Source organism: Ornithorhynchus anatinus, chromosome X5 (genome assembly GCF_004115215.2).
Source record: "Ornithorhynchus anatinus isolate Pmale09 chromosome X5, mOrnAna1.pri.v4, whole genome shotgun sequence".
In the NCBI taxonomy this organism is placed as follows: domain Eukaryota; kingdom Metazoa; phylum Chordata; class Mammalia; order Monotremata; family Ornithorhynchidae; genus Ornithorhynchus; species Ornithorhynchus anatinus.
Window position 1 is genome coordinate 55,877,056 of NC_041753.1, and position 19,780 is coordinate 55,896,835.

At 42.1% G+C, this 19,780-nt stretch overlaps 1 protein-coding gene across 5 annotated transcripts in view; it reads right to left on the reverse strand.

Moving 5' to 3' along the window:
* DOCK8 (dedicator of cytokinesis 8) overlaps positions 1-19,780 on the reverse strand; it is a 194,247-nt gene that overhangs the window by 132,139 nt on the left and 42,328 nt on the right. For 4 of the 5 annotated variants that reach the window (XM_029055093.2, XM_029055091.1, XM_029055090.1 and 1 more), the window contains exons 2-4: positions 12,423-12,525; positions 3,095-3,270; positions 708-779 (exon numbers count right to left, since the gene is read on the reverse strand). In XM_029055093.2, the coding sequence (XP_028910926.1) occupies positions 708-779; positions 3,095-3,270; positions 12,423-12,525 (351 nt within the window). Of the gene's footprint in view, positions 1-707; positions 780-3,094; positions 3,271-9,872; positions 9,955-12,422; positions 12,526-19,780 lie in introns of those variants that run through there. The other variant, XM_029055095.1, reaches the window with a different exon arrangement.

The following is a 19,780-nucleotide window of genomic DNA, read 5'->3' on the forward strand; positions in this document are numbered from 1 at the left end:
GCATCAAATCTTCATTAATGTCACGTGCCTGAACAACCATTTCTTTCTACAGCGAATCTACTTGCACCAACTTGTGGGTCATGCTATTCCCAGAACAGACCTGTATTGTGGGAAGAACATTCTCTACTGCTTCCATCATGTCATAATCAAATCTTGTCATGAAAATACACATTATGGCAGAAGTGACTGCAATTTTAGTCAGATAATTGACCCAATTAATGGCTGTTTGGGTGTATAGGAATTGGGGTTTCTGTTCTTCAGTTTTACATGCTATATTGTATAACCCAGATCCATTTAGAAAGCTCACAGAATAATGCTTATGATTACTTTACACCAAAACAACAATGCCATTCCTGTGTCTTGGAAAAAATCCATCCTACAGTGTCTGAGGAAAACCACATGGATTAATGACTAAAAATTCATTTTATTGCTACTGTGATCAGAAGGATTAGGATGAGAGCAAATCAATCGTATTTAGGGTTCAAATGGAAATATTTCCTTCTATTTTGTATCAATCAGCCCCTCAACTAACTAAAGACAGAAAGTAAGCAAAAAAATCTGTCTAAGCACCAGTTGGGCACAGCCAATGCAGGTTTCAATCCATTCATTTATTTTGGCATCTTGAAATAATCTGTGGAACTAGTTAGGCTTTCTTTTTCTTCTCTCAGCTCTGTTTCTTTAAAAGAAAAAAAAAGTGTGCAACTTACTTTCGGTTCACAATCAGCCATTCCCGAATATATGTCTGAACACAATCCCTGACGTGGGGATCTAATTCCACCCTGGAGAAACGGAAAATGAAATAAAAACATGTAATCATTTGGAATAAGCCATGCCATGCCTGAGGAGAGGAAGATGATTATAAACACGGTGTCATTTGAAAAGTAATATTAAGTATCTTCCCTCCTACTCATTTTGCAATGTTCGATGTATTCCTGGAGCTATGCAGAGCTTAACTAGAAGAGGAAAATGCATTGCCGTTTTATGCTTTGCAGTCTGCTGTCATTTACTGTGAAATCCATGTTAACTCTACTTAATCCTAAAGAGATCTGGATATCAGACAAGTGGAACTGGCCAAGACAAATGCTAAACAAGAAAATAATATAAAAATACATATTTCTTGTAATGACTGATTTGGAAATATTCCAATTTGCCATGCCTTGTTGAGACAGGTGAGTCTCAAGCAGCATGGCATAGTGGATAGCGCACGGGCCCGGGAGTCAGAAGGTCATGGGTTCTAATCCCAACTCCACCACTTGTCTGCTGTGTGACCTTGAGCAAGTTACGTCACTTCTCTGAGCCTCAGTTACCTCATCTATAAAATGGGGATTAAGACTGTGAGCCCCACATGGGACAGGGACCGTGTCCAACTAGATTTGTTTGTAGCCATCCCAGCTCTTAGTACGGTGCCTGGCACATAGTAAGCGCTTAACAAATACTATTATTATTATTATTACCCTTTTTTTTTTAAAGGTGGCAAGAGGTATTGTAGTTTTATTCTTTGAGAAGCTGTCAGGAAGTTAACTTGATGGGAGACTTGAATCAGACCATGTCATTAGAAATACCCTCCAAGCTTTTCAGAGTTTCCCACTCAGGGTTTTCCCAAACCTGAGTGCTCAGATTTTCCCCAAAACAGTGTTCTGTTGTTTTTTGCTAATGTTTGTGGCATCAGTGTTGAAAAATTTGACATTAGCAATTACTCCACAATGACTCTAAAAAACTTTATTCTTTCAAAGAATCTACTGAATCCTAAAGTCAGAGTGGGTTTACCTATAAATTTAGGTGGCTACTAAGCAGGACCTTTTTTTAAAAAACTACATCCTCTTCAATTTTTGTAAAACATCTTGCACTTCAGTTCATTTTTGGATAATTCATGCCATTATTTTCTTGAGAGAAAACTATTATCAACCTTTAAATAAAGGGAAGAGTTGCATGATTCTTCATCATGGGTGAAAGTAATAGCCAAGTATAGAGTGAATGAATAACTTGTAAAAATAGACTGATGGGAAAATAGCTTAGTTATGCCTGCTTCTTAGAAGGCAAGCACCTTCAAAAAGTTAGAATGGGTGTATGATCCAGAGTGTATTATTCTTTCTCTTGCTTCTCCCACATCAAATTCCCTTATGATTTGAATGACAATTGCGAACCATAAAACCGCATTAAAAAGTAGTTTACAGGGAATGTGACCAACACAACACCTACATTATGGGCTTTCCCTAAGAATGGGGAGTCCAGGGATCTGAATGTCCTGGGAAACCCCGTCCCTCTCCCACCCTGCTACTCTTCTTCCTTATTTACTTCTGCGACTGGGGAGTAGCAAAGGGTACCAAGAAAAGCAGCAGGGTTATTCTGCTGAGCATGTGTCCGGGACTTCCAGAGCACCAAAGAGTGCTCTGTTCTGCCAACTCTATTCTACTCTCCCAAGCACTTAGTAGAGTTCTCCGCACATGGGAAGCAGCGTAGCTTAAGTGGGAAGAACCCGGGCTTGGGAGTCAGAGGACATGGGTTCTAATCCTTCCACCACTTGTCTGCTGTGTGACCTTGGGCAAGACACTTCACTTCTCTGTGTCTCAGTTACCTCATCTGTAAAATGGGGATTAAGACTGTGAGCCCCACGTGGGACAATCTGATTATCTTGTATCTACCCTAGTGCTTAGAGCAGTGCTTGGCACATAGTAAGTGCTTAACAAATACCAGAATTATTAATTATTATTATTAGCAAGGGCTCAGTAAGTACCACTGAATGAAAGAATGAATGAAGACTCAGAAATATAACCCAAGTAAAATGTGGAGGTATGCACCAGACCCTCAAAATATCTAGAACCAAAGTTTGGTGAGCAGTGGTTCAAGAGGATCTTAACTATATTTAGGGAAGGAAGAGTAAAAGGTCATAATTTAATAAATACCAAAAGATCTCACCAACCCTTGGATGAAATGACACCAATAAAAGAACCTGATCAAAATTTAGGTTGGCAGATGGAGAAGAAATGAGGATATCTCAAGGTCTCAGACTCGAATTTTTTTTTCTTTTAGTTTTGAAGTGGGGAGTTGCTGAGCACTTCACATTTTTAGGAAAAAAAGAAAAAGCTATCTTTACCCTTCTTCTGGTAATGAAGGCTGTAAGGTCCTACATTCCTTTGGTGTCAAAACAACATCCAAGTCATCTTCTGTGAAGTCACCAAGTTCTTGTACAAGTTCTGCATCCAGGGTGTTCAGTTGAGTCATCAGAAATCCTTCAAAATCCAAAGGCTCCACAGGATCATAAAACGGAGGCTACAGGATTGGATGAAAAAAGAGGAGTGTCATTCACTCATTCATTCAATCACATTTATTGAGCGCTTTCTGTGTGCAAAGCACTGTACTAAGCACTTGGGAAAGTACAATACAACAATAAACAGTGACAATCTCTGCCCACAATGAGCTTACAGTCTCGGGGTTGTGGGGGGGATATGAGTGGAGACAGACATTAGTACCAATAAAATTACAGACACACACATAAGTGCTGTGGGGCTGGGAAGGGGGAAGAGCAAAGGGAGCAAGTCAGGGTGATGCAGAAGGGAGTGGGAGATGAGGAAAAGTGGGGCTTAGTCTGGGAAGGCCTCTTGGAGGAGATGTGCCTTCATTAAGGCTTGAAGCTTGGGAGAGTGGTTGTCTGTCAGATTAGAAGAGGGAGGGTGTTCCAGGTCAGAGGCGGGTCGTGGGCTAGGGGTCAGCGGCAAGATAGGCGAGATCGAGGCACAGTGAGAAGGTTAGCACTAGAGGAGTGCAGTGTGCGGACTGGGTTGTAGAAGGAGAAAGTGAGGTGAGGTAAGAGGGGGCAAGGTGATGGAGTGCTTTAATAATAATAATGGTATTTGTTAAGTGCTTACTATGTGCCAAGCACTGTTAAAGCCAATGGTGAGGAGTTTTTGTTTAATATGGAGTACTAATGATGTCCTGAGTACATCACACATGTATTTATGTGTGAGGTTGGAGGAATCAAAATTAAGATAATATTGGATTTAATTTTGTCTTGAATATGATAACTGTGATAATTGTTAAGTGTGGATGCAAGTTAATCAGATCAGACACAGATCCTGTTCCACATGGGCTCATGCTTAAAATAGAAAGTGTTTCAACTTCTCTTTAGGAAGTGTCTGTAAAATAAAATTTGTTAATGAAGGAGCTCTGGCTAAAATAGCTTCACATAACTTCTACAATAGAGAAATAGAAATGTGGTACTGAAATTTAAGTCACAATTCAATAAATAATTAAAAACAGTTAAGGTAGATATTCTTCCTGGTTTTTTTTACCAAATTTTGGTAAGAAAGCAGGAAGGGATTAGTAGTGAGATTATGAAATCCCCCCTAAATCCCTAATCCCCCCTACTTAGTTATGGTATCACTTAAAGGTTTACTATGTGCCAAACCCAGTGCTAACCACTGGGAAGAATATAACAGATCAGATCCATTTTCTGTTCCACACAGGGCTCATGCTGTACCAATCAATCAATCAATGGTACTTAATGAATTTACCACATCTGTAAAATGGGGATTAAGACTGTGAGCCCCATGTGGGATAGGGACTGTGTCCAACCTGATTAGCTTATACCTACCCCAGTGTTTAGAACAGTGTTTGACACATAGTAAGTGCCAAACAAATACTGCTATTATTATTATTATTATTACTTCATACTGACCTGGAGGGGAACATAAAGGCTCTGGAGCAAGTGAGGGTGGGGCTCAGGGAGACCCTGGAGAAATACTCTATGATCGTGTAAATCTGGGGTAGTTTTTCAAAATGGTGGCTCTGATGTCATCAATCAGTCAATCGATTGAAAACTGTACTAAGCTCTTAGGAGAGTACAATACAACAATATAGCAGAGTGGGTAGTTATGTTCCCTGCTCACAACAAGCTTATAGTCATCAGGTTATACTACATGTCTAGCACAGCTGCATATGTGATGTCATGTGAATCTCCTTGCCTGGCATTCAGGAAGACCATCAGTGGTCCTAGTGAGACCTCCAGTGAGCCTCCGCCACATGTAGAGCCTTAGGGGTTACACAGAGAGAACAAGACATGATCAATATCCGAACTACAGGTTCTACATTAGGGGATACCAGTGGGTATCCGGGGTGCTGGGGGAGACTGGCCTGGAGAGGCGAGCCCAGGATGGCAGTGGCAGATCCTGGAGCTCTGAACTAAAGAGGGCTACAAGGCATATGTATCTCAGTCCCTGCCCATCCCTTGCCCATGGGGAGAATGGGGCTGCCTGGATGTGGTACTGGGGGAGACTGGTCTAAGCCACCTGTGACTTAGTTCCCTGCTCAGTCCCTGCCTATGCACATCTCACCGGCAGAACCTGACTAGTTCTCAATGGGACAGGAAGGATGAGTTCAGTTCCTCCATTGAACTGATTAAAGAATCAATCCATTGGTGGCATATGAACAGGATTTTGGCAGGTACTCTGTTGCTTTACAAGGGTAAAGACTGAAGGCAAAAACACTTGTCTCCACAGAGTAAACCTAATTGGAGAACGAAAAAAACACCCAGAATCCTCCCAAATCATCCACCATTAACAGCTACAGACAACCAACTACTCAGCTAACAACAGGAGATGGAAATCAGGGAGCGGGGGGAGTCTGTTACTTCTAAATTTTGTTGCAATTTCATAGCTTGGGTTGTTCTGACATTGGATTGGATCCTTATGTGTCTCTTGATTGGTCCAGGGTTCACTTAACTGACAGCTACTGGACTCTGAATTCCTGCAAAGTGGCAATGAGGTGGGGAGAACTGTCTGTGGTAGAACATCTGAAATACTTTCCATCGATCAAGCAAATATGCTGATATCAGTATTTTTTACTGGTATTTGATAAGTGTTTACTATGTGCCAGGCACCATACTAAGCACTGGGGTAAATACAAGCTAATTGGGTCGGATGCAGTCCATAGCCCACATGGGGCTCATGGTCTTAATCCCCATTTCACAGATGAGGCAACCAAGGCCCAGAGAAGTAAAGGGACTTGCCCAAAGTCACACAGCAGACGAGTGGTGGAGTCAGGATTAGAACCCAGATCCTCTAACTCCCAGGCCCATGCTCTATCCACTAGGTCACGCTGCTTCCTACTACACTTGTATTCTAATGGTGCACTCAGGGTGGTTAGAGGGGCATGGTTTCAAAGCTGAGGGGGAGTTCCCTGGGGGCTCAGGGAGTAGTTCTCTACAATAGGCCTAACTGGGCCCCGCACCAGCCGAAATCAAGTGGCCAATAGACGCTGCCGCAGTGGAGGTTGGCAGAAGTTGCAGAAGCAGAAGTTCTGCCACTGGCAAGGTGAAGCTATTTGGAAGGAAGTGGAAAGAGAGTCACTGGTATCCCATAATATAGAACCCCTCCCTAGTTTGGATATTGACCGTGTCTTGTTCTTTCTGTGAAATCCACATATGGTGGATGCAAATGATGCACAAGCATGGGGAGAGTGACAAGCTTACTCAAGATGGGAAGTGGGTGGATAGCTCATTTTTATAACTACAGTAAATACTTCCTATTAACTGGTTGGCGTTCCTTTGTGCTGCAGATTATCTGTGACCTTCCTGCTGCAAGGGGAAGGGGAGGTGATGGTGCATCTGAGTGGAGAGGTTTCTGGCCTTCAGTGATAATGTTGTGGTGTTGAGCAGAGCCCTGCACAATGCGGCAACTCTCCCTCCCAGCTGGATGTGTTTGGGCAAGGGCACTGCACAAGCAGAAGATGTGGCGGCAGGGCCCAAGCGAAAATCCCCTCATCTTCACCACGCGGCTCACACCGCAAAGGCTGGAAACCGCTTAGCTTTTTTGTTTTGACAAACTCGGGAAGTCCAAAAGAAGTTATTTTTCAGGTACGTGATTTATCTAAGCAAAATATTTAGCACCAGCTGGGTCTTTGAAAGAGGTTGGTTACTAAGCAATGATAAGGACACATCATGGCCTATCGGTTCTTGTTCATCTCCCACTATAACCCCTGATCCGGTGAACGCCATGGAAAGTTTGCCTCAAAAAATCATAAGGTTTCTCTGCCTACAATGCATGCCGGTTTAAACACACCAGTGACATAGTGGTTCGGTGTTTACTTAGTTGGTATGCTCTGAAGGAGTAAGGTGACCCAAAGAGAAGGGAAAAACGGAGCATACTTGGAAAGACTTCTTAATAATAATAATAATAACGATGATAATAATAATAATGGTATTTGTTAAGCACTCACTACGTGTCAAGCACTGTTCTAAGCACTGGGGTAGATGCAAGTTAAGCAGGTTGGACACAGTCCCTGTCCCACATGGGGCTCACAGTCTTAATCCCCATTTTACAGATGAGATAACTGAGGTACAGAAAACATAACTGACTTGCTCAAGGTCATGCAGCAGATAAGTGGCAGAGCAGGGATTAGGACCCAGGTCCTTCTAGCTCCCAGGCCCATGCTCTATCCACTAGGCCACGCTGCTTCCAATCCATCCCCACACTTGGCTCTTCTTCACTCTCTGAGCATGCCAACCAAGAAGATACTCGGAATCAGAGGGTGGCACATCCTGCAAATCTGGGCATAAGGTGTGCTAAGGGAGTCCCCTCAACAAACCTGTATGCTCTCCGAAAGTGCAAGGGTACAGCTTTGGACCAAGAAGACCTCGAAGTGTGGCCATTCCCTTGTCCTTCTGGAGACCGCCCGACTGTCCAGAGATGACCGAGAAGTTTATAAGCTCGTCCTCTAGACTGCAATCTCAGTGTGGGCAGGAAATGTGTCTGCTGACTGCTATTTTGTACTCTCCCAAGCGCTTAGCACAGGGCTCTGCACACAGTAAGTGCTCAATAAATATGACTGAATGAATAATTTAAAACCGGGACCCCCTGTGTGGCTCCATGCTCCTGGGGCTGGGCCTGAATCTGTTAAGAGTGCCTGGCACATAGTAAGAGCTTAACAAATACCATCATTATTATTATTGACATCCAGGAAGGTGGAGAGGACCCGGGGAGGAGGGGAGAGGAGTCCTGATGAGCAGGCAAATTCTTGTACTAAGAATAATGACAGCATTTGTTAAGCACTTACTAGGTGTCATGCACTCTTTAAAGTGCTGGTATAGATACAAATTAATCAGGTTCAATCCCCATTTACAGATAAGGTAACTGAGGCACAGGGAAGTGAGTGACTTGCCCAAGGTCACACAACAGGCAAGTGGCAGAGCCAGGATTAGAACCCAAGTCCTCTGACTCCTAGGCCTGTGTTTTTACCATTAGGCCACGTTGCATCCCAATTCTTCTCACTGTTAAACTTCCCCATCAATGTTCAGAACACAGGGTCCTCAAAACAAGAGGATTGTGGAGCTAGCCTAAGTCAAGAAATGCCGTGGTTCCAATGCCTTAACATAATTATGAGGCAATACTACTTTATCACCCCAATCTTCATATTGGAACCATTCCCCCCTTGCCAAAAAATAAAATAAAGGTCTCCACAGTGGTCTTGGAAAAGGAGGAATCAAAACTAAAGCCTCTTTTTTTCCCACAAATGCTTCATCATTCTTTTTCTACAGATTAAAGTGTTTGAGGGACTTTCTTGGAAAGGAGCAGAGGCCTTTCATGTTAATTACTTCTGCAGGAGCGGCCAGAATTCTGCAAAATACTGAAGGAGAAAAGAGAAATCATGCTGTCTGATATTAGACAGCAAGAGATTGCTAAACCAGGATGGCCAATAATCACACCCCGACCTTAAGGCACCTGTGGGCCTACTCATCTTCAATCTGCTAGTGCGAACAAGATATTAGTAGAGAGGCAAGTACAATTTACTTAAACCTGGGCATAAACTTGGAAAAAAGGTTGCCAGGGGAGCTCTTGTTGATGAAAGTACATATGATGGAAGCTGATTAAGGAAGAAATGGCCAGCTCCTGACCTGGAATAAGCACAGGGATGGCCAAAAAACAAATTTATTTATGTTGCAAGTAGGATCAAGGAGGAAATAGTGAAAAAAGTTGGCAAAGAGGATCCTCAGCACATTTCGAGGGGATTATTTGGGGGGCTTCTGGCATGGTTTCTACTAAAAAAATGGGTATTTTATTAGCAATTTGTGTAATACTTTTGGCATTGAAGCACATCCTTGAGTATTTTTTGTTACAAAATGTAAAGCTCGATTAATACAGGGAGCCACAACCAGCTCTGTAACAATGGAGCATTTTCACTTTTTAGCTACTTAAAGAAACTGGTTCTCAGAGGAGACTCATGAAAGGCAGAAAAGCCAGTTCAGACACACACACATACACACATATTAAACTAGTTGCTATCCTGAAATAAATGACTCCCATTTCTACTAGCAGCACATTGGGAAATTATCCTTCAAGCTCCATGCTGCCATTACCTACTCATCGTTATTTCCCAAGTCAGCTACTACAAAATGCAACACTAAAGCCTTAATTTGCAGATGAATACAAAAAAACCCAAAATAGGCACCAAGTAAAAACATCTCCAAAGAAAAAAACAGTCCATTATTTTTGCTATATGTAGTACATTCTGCCTTCAAAGTATAGAGCGTGTAATACATTAATTTTAGATTTGGAATAAACATGCCTCAGAATTCAATTTGACCAGTAAAGACATTTCAATTTTGCCTTGGCTTAAAACAGATCAGTTTATCGGATAAAAAAACTCCTCTTATTTGGGAGAATTTCTTTTCATTACAAATTACAATTTTGACGAGAAAAGACAATCCCAAACAAGGACATCCAGCACATTGTCACAGTAGTACATATTTTGAAAAAGAAAATCCAGTTCTCAAATTCTAACCAAAAGGCATCACACTTTTTCAATCCCACTCTTTTCACCCGAGAGATATCAGATAAATTGTCCTATGGAAAAGCCACAAATCATTCCAGTAAACGTACCTTTTAAAGATACACAGTTAGACGTGTGGAAATCGTTACAGGAGGCAAAATGGCGTCCAGGAAATTTAAGGTTACAAAATTTCAAACTGCAGAAGTGGTTTGCAAATACAAAAAAAAAAAGAAGAGCAGCTAACCTCTTCTCGATAACCACACAAGCAAAAAAAATGCATCACCAAGCTTCAGATCAGATCAGGAAGTGAGTACAGTGATGGCAAGACCCTCACAAAAGGGAAGTGAATACTCCCATCTATTTCTCACAACTGCCACTGTTCACATGCCTCAGTCTTGCTTTTGGTAAGAGAATCAATATTCTCTTTGGGATTTACTTAGGAATTAGTCATTATGATATCTCAAAATAATGTATTCACTTTTCACTGGGGCTTGAATTTGGGAAGAATTAAATTTTCCATCGAAGCAAGAATCTTTGAGGAGCAATCAAGTAAAGATTTTCTATCCGCCCCTATCCTCGAGGTGGTTAAACTGGATTCGCCAAATGACGAAACTGAACTAAAGCACTCCTTTTTTGAGGACCCAATACCTGAAACTACATTTCTAATCAAAGTTAATGCTAAGCTCACTAAATCCAAAATCAATTTCTTCTCTTTCTGGAGCTAAAAGTTACACTCACAGGAAAAAAATGTGAACCAGAGGGCATAATGAAAATGGAAATAGCACTATGGTTCTTGTTTGAGACCTGAAAACTTCAGTTGATCCTGCCTTCCCAGCTAGCTGCCCTACCTGCCCTGGGTTATCTGCTTTCCCTCCCTAACTGGCCCACCCTACCAGCCTCCTACTGGCTCTATTCTGCCTGTCATTCTGGCCACTTGCTTTGGCCTGATTCCTTTTACCCTGGCCCACGGTCAATCAATCAATCAATCAATGGTATTTATTTATTCAGCATTTACTGTGTGCAGATCACTGACTTCACTCCTCCTCTCAGGGAGCTTACAATCAAATGGAGTAATTGACAAACCTCTGCCAAAAGGGAACATTCAATTAGATGGGCTGGGTAGACTTGGAGCAGAGTGGGGATTTTTAGTTGAGCTCCGAAGGAGAGGAATGCAGAGCTGCAATTCAGTGAGAGGCCCCTTCCTTGACACTAGCCACTAGGACCTGTTTCTCCATGCAGATGGAGGTCTTGAAGTCTCAGGCCTGAGGTTCAGCCACTATTCTCAATGAGAAATGCCACCATCATCATGACATGGGGGCCTGCTGGAGATTCTGGCCTGGAAGTAATCAGTGGTATTTATTAATTGAACGCTTACTGTGTGCAGAGCACTGCTATTTTGTATTCTCCCAGGTGCTTAGTAAAGTGCTCTGCACACCGTAAGTGCTCAATAAATATGAATGAATGAATGAATGAATGTTGCTGCCTCTGCTGCAAATACCGAAAATCTGTTTAGATTGTGAGGTCTTTGAGAGATATGAACCGTGTCAAAAATCTCACTTGGGTATTCTCTCCCAGCGCTCAGTACAGAGCTGTGTGCAGAGCTAATACCAAAAATCCGTTTAGATAAGGAGCTCTTTGAGGGACATGTGCCGTGTCTAATTTCCCCCAGTGTATTTCCCCCCAGTGTATTCTCTCCCAACTTTTAGTAGAGTGCTCTGCACAGTATCTCTTTTCTGGGGTTCTGAAGGTAGGTGGAGAGAAGTGGAGAAAGCTGTTCCACAGGCCATTTCCTGGAAGCTAGGTGGCAGGCAAGTGGGGGCCAGGGGGAGGGGAGAGAGGGGACACTGTTTTGATTGCCTCTGCTTGCTGCTCCTGTAACCAAAAGGCTGTCCAAGGAAATGATAATCATGGGAGTGCGAGGGAGTGGGATGGGGATGTTGTGTGTGTGTGTGTGTGTGTATTTCTCTTTCTTCTCTATCTCTCCTTTCCCTTCCCCCAATCTTGCACCACTGTTCCTGCCCCTACTGATTGCTGTATGAAGAGTTTATTTATTATAGAGAGTTTATTATAAGAGTTTATTTATTATAGAGAAGCAGCGTGGCTCAATGGAAAGAGCACGGGCTTTGGAGTCAGAGGTCATGGGTTCGAATCCCAGCTCGGCCACTTGCCAGCTGTGTGACTGTGGGCAAGTCACTTCACTTCTCGGTGCCTCAGTTACCTCATCTGTAAAATGGGGATGAAGACTGTGAGCCCCACGTGGGACAACCTGATTCCCCTGTGTCTACCCCAGCGCTTAGAACAGTGCTCGGCACATAGTAAGCGCTTAACAAATACCAACATTATTATTATTATTTGCAACCTGTAAAAAGGGTGGCCTGCATTTCAATACATAATCATATAAATGGCCCATCCATAGGAATGAGTTTGATACATTTGCTTTAAACACTGGTGAGCTTTGGTGGAAAAGATGCTTCACCAATTCCAGGTAACACAAACACGATTTGCTACTGACAAAATTCCTTTCCCAAACCACCCTGCCCCACATTTGCTTTCTCATCTGAGAAAACACTCCCACCGCAGTAATTCAATTATTATTCTTAACTTTAAAAATATTCGAACAGTTGATCATTTTTTAAAGAATAGCTATAACTCATACTTACCAGTTGAAGAGAGGAAAAGGCAGGGGAACTTACACTTCGCTGATGGTGCTGCCCAAGGTTGGCTGGAAGAGTAAATAGCTTTCTTATTTCTGCTGAAGAATACCTTTGATTAAAATAGAAACAAAAAATGAAACAATCTTAGGTAGTTTCTAAAGACAAGTTCACCAACTACAGTTTACGACAATCAGACCTCAACCTTCCAATCAGTCTCTTCACCCACACTGCCCCCTCCCCAAATTTTGGGCCTTGCTCCCAACTGTGACTGCCACGCTCTGAACCCACTTCACCTTTTCTAGGATACCACACGCTACCTCGGCACGCTGGCGAACTTCCTCTCCCTAGATGCAAAAGAACACACCCTCAACTCTGCCCTTTTGAAATGCTATTGGACCTCGGGGTTTTTTTGAACATGGTGCTAATCTAGTTCTCCTGCTGCCTCTCTGTCCGTTCTATTTCAGTTTCATTCACTGGCTCCTCTTCCACTCTCATCCCCTAATGGCAAATTCCCCACATGGCTCTGTCCTGGGTCCCTCTCTCAGGGACTTCACTCACTCACGTGGCTTTAGCTACCACCTCTATGTGGCTGACTCTCAGATCTACCTCCCCGGCCCTGATGTCTCATCTAACCTACAATCCCACACCTCCTCTTGTCTCTGGGATATCTCCACTTGGATGTTCCACTGGTCCCTCAAACCTAACATGACCAAAATTGAATTATCTTCTCTCCTAAATCCTCTCTTCCTCCTCCCAACTTTCCTATTTCGGTCAATAACACCACCATACACTCTTTCCAAAAGTCTACAACCTTGGAGTCTTCCCTGACTCCTCACTGTCTTTCAACTCTCACTTTCAATCCATTGCTAAATCCTGCCTATTCTTCCTACACCCTTCCCAGATCCACCCAATCCTCACCTTGTAAACCGCTACCACACTGAGCCAGGGTCTTGTCCTACCAAGGCTTCCTCACTGACCTCTCTTACTCTAGTCTCTCCCTCCTCTAACCTGTACTACAGGCTGCCGTACAGATCTCTAAACTGTAAGCTCATTGTGGGCAGGGAATGTGTCTGTTTATTGTTATATTGTACTCTTCCAAGCGCTTAATACAGTGCTGTGCACACAGTAAGCGCTCAGTAAATACAATTGAATGAACGAAGATCATCTTCTCGAGACATTCCTCAGCAAGCAATTCTTCAGTTCTCAATAGCCTCCACTGGCTTCCCATCTCCCTCTGCATCAAGCAAAGACATCTTACGATTGACTTCACGGCTTTCCACCAGCATTTCCCATCCTACACATCAACTCTCTTTGCCTACTAGTTCCCAGCTTCCTCTGGTCATTCCACCCAAGCTAACCTTCTAATTGTACCCACTCTTTACTTTCCCAACTCCGGTCCCTCATTCACGTTACTCCTCGGCCTGGAATATCCCCTCCCTCCAAATTTGACAGGCCACAGCTCTTCCCGTGTTTAAAGCCCTCCTAAAATCCCACCTCCTCCAACAAGCCTTCCCCAGTTAATCTCCCAAGTCATATCAGCCCAGCAGCCACTTCTATCACTTAGGTATTTAACTGTGCTCTTCCTAAGCACTTGTGTATAAATGTACAATCAATTGAATGGTGAAATACTGATTCTATTTGTAAATATTTTTATGCCTGTCTCCTAACATACAGTGCAAGCTCATTGTGGGCAGGGATTGTGCTATATTGTACTCTCCCAAGTGTGTAATACAGTGCTCTGCACACAGTAAGCACTCAATAAATACCACTGATTGATTGAACATGTCTCATGCTTCTGTTGTACTTTCCCCAGAGTAAGTACAGTACACTGCCCCCAGTGGGTGCTCAATAAATACTGCTACTACTCCCACTATTATTATTTCTTTGTGGCATTTGTTAAGCGCTTACTATGTGCTATGCACTGTACTAAGCGCTGGGGTGGATACAAGCTAATCGGATTACTACTACTACTAAGATGTAAAACCTACACGTATCTGAAAAGGTAAATTGGACAAATTACAAGAGAAATATTTATTATTGTTACTATTATTATCATTTCTGCCATTTATTGGGTGCTTCCTTTGTCCAAAGCACTAGGGAAAGGTAGAATGGTGAATTAGACATAGTTCGTGGCTCTCAAGAAAAAACAATTCTTGTCTAGACTGTAGCTCCTTTAGGGCAGGGAATGTGACTACCAACTCTGTTATATTGTGCTCTCCCAAGCACTTAGTACAGTCTGTAAGAACAGGATGTACTCAGTAAATATGATTGATTGACTAATTGAACTCTGTGTTGGTCATATTTGTTCTGACCCCATTTCTTCCAATATAGAAACCTCGCTTGAGTAGTTAATATGGAATATGCTCAACATTAAGTATTTTCTTCATTCACCTAAAGTTATATGAACCAATCTGAAAAGTAAATGAAAGTATGGAGTAATTTTGATCCCATAAATGGAAGATCAAAGCATGTTAAGGTATAAAAGTAGTAATATTTTCAGATAACACAACTTAATCTGAACATTTATCAGACATAAAATCAAGACAAGTACATTTTCAACCTAGAGAGAAAGAGTCATATTATAGCATTCAAAGAGTGCTACAAACATTTTTTGGTGACAGATATTATGATGTGCATTCTGCAGATGAAGGAATAGAAATGCAGATGGATCTGAAAGGCAGGCAGTAAGAGAAGACTTAACAAATACCATAAAAATAAAAAAGACAGGTTCTGCTGCTCTGTAGTACGAATAATATCCTTTTAAAGCCCTGGCTATTGACGGAAAGAATGTAAAAGCAAAACCAATTAAACCATTGGGGCGACACTAAAAGCCCTATCTCACTTCACAAAACAAAAATCAAAAGCAAAACTGAAATAGAACACTGTGTGTACTTTACAGGGAAAGCAAGCAAAGTGGAAGACTAATCAATCAAATACCATTTCCAAACCCAAGTTGCTTCTTCTTATTCCGTAGCAGGAATAACTTTGCCAGAGTCTCACCGATTTCCAAAACCTTTAAAGTATCATATTTTAGTTCTATGTTCCCTATGGCCCTTCTAAAACTCTTCCAACATAGGCAGGGTTTGGGTCGATATCTGAGAACATCCAGGAAAGGATGTGACATATTATTGGCAGATCAGGGCGGGCTCAGGGTCAGCTGTTAGGTTTTGCTTGGGAAGCCAAATGTGTTTTTCTGAATTTAAGCCAAAATATTTTTTGACCATGTCATCTGAATCTCCCTTCCATGTAGTCTTCTTAAAGAGAGTCACCTAGCATTTACACTTCATGTATTTAACAAAATAGTGAGAGAAATTATTTTTTCAGAAGAACGATATCATATGCCTTCTCTTTTTGAGCAGAAGTTTCATAAGGATTGAGAGAGAAAGCAAAAACAGCACTTAATCAGTGATATTTATTGAGTGCTTACTGTGTGCAGAGCATTGTGCAGAGCATTGTACTGAGAGTTTGGGAGAGGACAATGCAGTAGAATTGGTAGACATGATCCCTGTCCACAATCAATCAACTACATTTATTGAGCGCTTACTGTGTGCAGAGCACTGTACTAAGTGTTTGGGAGAGTGCACTATAACAGAGTTGGTAGATATGTTTCCTGCCCACAACCAGCTAAGGAGCTATGTCTCAAATGCTGTATTAAGCACTGTGGTAGATACAAGATAATCAAGTTGGATACAGTCCCTATAAGTCATTCATATTTATTGAGTGCTTACTGTATGCAGAGCACACAGTACAAAACAGTAAGCACTTAGTACAGTGTTCTGCACAAAGTAAGCACTCAATAAATACGATTGAATGAATGAATATACAAGATAAATGACACAGTCCCTGTGCACAACAAGCTTCCAATCCCTGTCCCACATAGGGCTCACAGTCTAAGGACTAAGCACAGTCTAAACACTTCGTACTGAAAAGATCAAACACGGCAGCACAATCAATCAGTGGTATTTAGGTGCTTACTGTGTGCAGAATACTTGGGAGAGTACAATAGAGTAAGTAGTCCTACCCTCAAAGAGTTCAGCTCTTAGAACAGAGCCAGCACTTAGAACAGTGCTTGAAGGCCCATAGTAGGTGCTTAACCAATACCATTATTATTATTTATACTGTAGCAGGGGAAAGAGCTTAAACTGGGTAGCTTCCCCTTACCTGTAATTTATTTAAACATCTACTTACGTAAGTGCTGTGGATGGGGCTGGGATGAGTATCTAAATGCTTGGACGTAAGGACTCAAGCACAGAGGTGACAGGTCGGGAGGGAAAATAGGGTGGGGAGATGAGAGATTAGTTAGGGAAGGCTAACCAGAGACAGCCATTTCATGTGGACGATGCGGTTGAGACGGGGGGTGGGGACGGTGGGGAGGGGGCGTCCCACATTGGCCTTTTCAATCATGCATTGCCCCCATAGGTGAATTACATTAAAGCAAGTATGGGGCAAGGCCTAAATTACTTGTAGCCAGTATATCCCAATGGATTAGATCACAGACACACTTCAATTTAAACAGTTATAAATCCCTCTTACCCTGTCTCCAATATATTTATATTGCTTTACTTTCAGATAATATGACATAAAATAGAATCAGACCATGGGCTGATGAAATGATTATACTCTTTTTTTTGTCCTTTCAGAAAGCTGCATATGTAAATAAAATAGTTCAGTCAAAAGTGGGGTGAGCTACTTGGAAGAAATGTGCTATGTAAACACCAGCTATATTTGATGTGACTTCAGCCCCAAGAGAACACAGAGAGAGAGTGTGTGTATGTGTATTTATTTTTTTAATGGTATTTGTGAAGCACTTACTATGTAACAGGCACTGTTCTAAGCTCTGGGTTAGATGCAGCTAAGCAGATTGGACATGGTCCATGTGTCACCTGGGGCTCTGTCTTAATTCCCATTTTACAGATGAGGTAACTGAGGCCCAGTGAAGTGAATGACTTGCTCAAGACCCCACAGCAGACAAGTGGCAGAGCCAGTATTAGAACCAAGTTCCATCTGACTTCCAGACCTGTGCTCTATCCGCTAGGCCACGCTGCTTCTTGGCTCTGTACCCTTCATCTTTGCATTATCTCCACCACGGTGATAAGACTGCTACGCAAAGAAGACAATAGGGAAACTCAAAAGTGAAATCCTGGCCTGATGTCAAGTCATAGTTAGAATTATTTTTTACCTCGCATTTATTTGGCTCCCAATTAATCTCTCACAATATTTTCTGAACACGTATCCTGACGACATTACCTTGTACTGATAAAGTACTCTTCTTTTGAAGAGCTCAAAGTTATCTTCAGGCAACTGATCATGTTTCACAACTCCCTTGTGAAATAGATAGGGTGGCCATTGAAGACCCTCAAATATATCACACATGGAGACACATATGGCACTCCAAGCATTCTGCTGGGCATGCAGTGTAACGTAATGGCTTCGCATGTGTTTCTTTGTAGAAGTTGGCTGAGTTCACCCAAATCCTGAATGTTTATCTCGGGGCATACCTGACCTCTGACCCTTTCTGCTCTAGAGATCCCTGAATTCCCCTCCCATTTGCCTCCCATTGAACACAGACAACATTTCTGAGCGATAGAAATCAGAGTCAGAGGCAGGAATCGAGATGCGTGGAGGCTGGGGGCTGAAAATAAAAATACCAGGCATAAAGCCATCTGGTGCCATATCTGCACCAGATGTGGGATAAACCAGCTGACAAGTGGACTGTCTAGTATAAACTGGATGACTGCTCACCCTTAGAAGTGAATCCTAATTCTGAAGCTTTAAGCATTATCACAATTTTACAAATGGGGAAAGTGTAGTGCTTTGGAGCAAACTCAAAATGGATCAGGGACAGAAGCAGAACAAAAATATTAGGTCACCTTCTTTCTAGCCCAGTACTCTACTACTCTTTCCTTTGGGTTGTGTCCATGCATGCAAATTACTTGGCTAATCCAAGCCCTCAAAATCTACTTTGGTCTGAAATGTCCAGATATTTCAGGCCAGTTGAATGTGTTTTTACTTCAAATGTCTAGAGAAGTCAGGCTAATATCTACTTTTAGGTCCCACGTATCTGGAAAGAGAATGTGTGCAAACACATGCCACCACGCAAATGTCTCAAACCAAACAAAACATAAAAAATATAAATAAAAATACCAAATTTCTTAAGGATAATCAGAATGTAACTGACTTAGCCTTGCAACTCTGTATTTGGAAACAAAACAGAGTCAGCACCGAAATGCTTCTGTGCTGCTTCTAGAGAGCAATAAGCAATCCTACCATCAATCAATCAATCGATGGTATTTATTGAACACTTGCTGTGTGCACAGCACTGTACTAAGTGCTTGCAACAACAGAGCAAGTGGTCTTTAGTGCCTGGTATGGCAGCAGGCCAAAGTGATGGGGGATTTTTAAAGCTGATTCAAGGAAAAGGGTTTGTCCACAAGCACCTGAGAGGGTTGGGGGAGGCTAGTGGTTTTCCTGTTGCTGGTGTACTTTAATAATAACCTGGGGGGAAATGGAGACCAACAAGAACATAAACTAAATGTTAGTGCTTGTAGCTAATAAATAGCTTAAATCCCTTCATCCATAGGAAACGAAGCGTCTAAGGTGGACAGATAGTGAGGTGGACATCCATGGTTCCCACTGGCAGGAAGTGGGGGGAGATGGCCAAAAAAAATCACCTAACCTCGTTAGACATGCCGCAGTAGCTTTTTTTAAAAAAAGTCCCAGAGGAAGGGAAGGGAAGAGAAGGGCATGAGCAAAGTCAAGGGCAAAGGCCCACACCTCCCGGTCCACTGTCGGAACTGTTGGGAGATAATTTACACCCCTGATTTACATACTGTAGTTCAGCCTTGCAAATAACCATGTGCCCAAGGCACATCACCAGTTAGGTCTGGTAAATAGTAAGAAACAAAAATTTCATTACTACACTTGTAACATCTGGGTTTCAAAGGTCAGACAGGCTGCAATGCAAATAGTGGGTGGGTAAGTTTTTGGTACTTCATTTGTCATACGTTAAAAGACAAGTTCTAAAATGTTTATTATAAAACATAACGAGCGTGCCTGAAATGTATAAAATCTGAAGATAATGGATTTCTTAATGAATGAAAAGTAATTGTATAAGTGTAAAAATATAAAGATGAGGTTGTGGTCATTATTCTGAAACACTCCCCATAGGTTTTCTGGTTATGTTGGTAAATGGGTTAGTATGAACTTTTGGAAAAAAAAAGTCGACATAGTATTTACTGAGCACCTACAGAGAACTGCACTAAACATTTGGGCTTGAGTGAGAAAACAATACCATTAGTAGACTTGATCCCTTGTCGTTACGTATCTTAAGATCCTGGAGTGGCGACAAACACTAAAGTAAATAC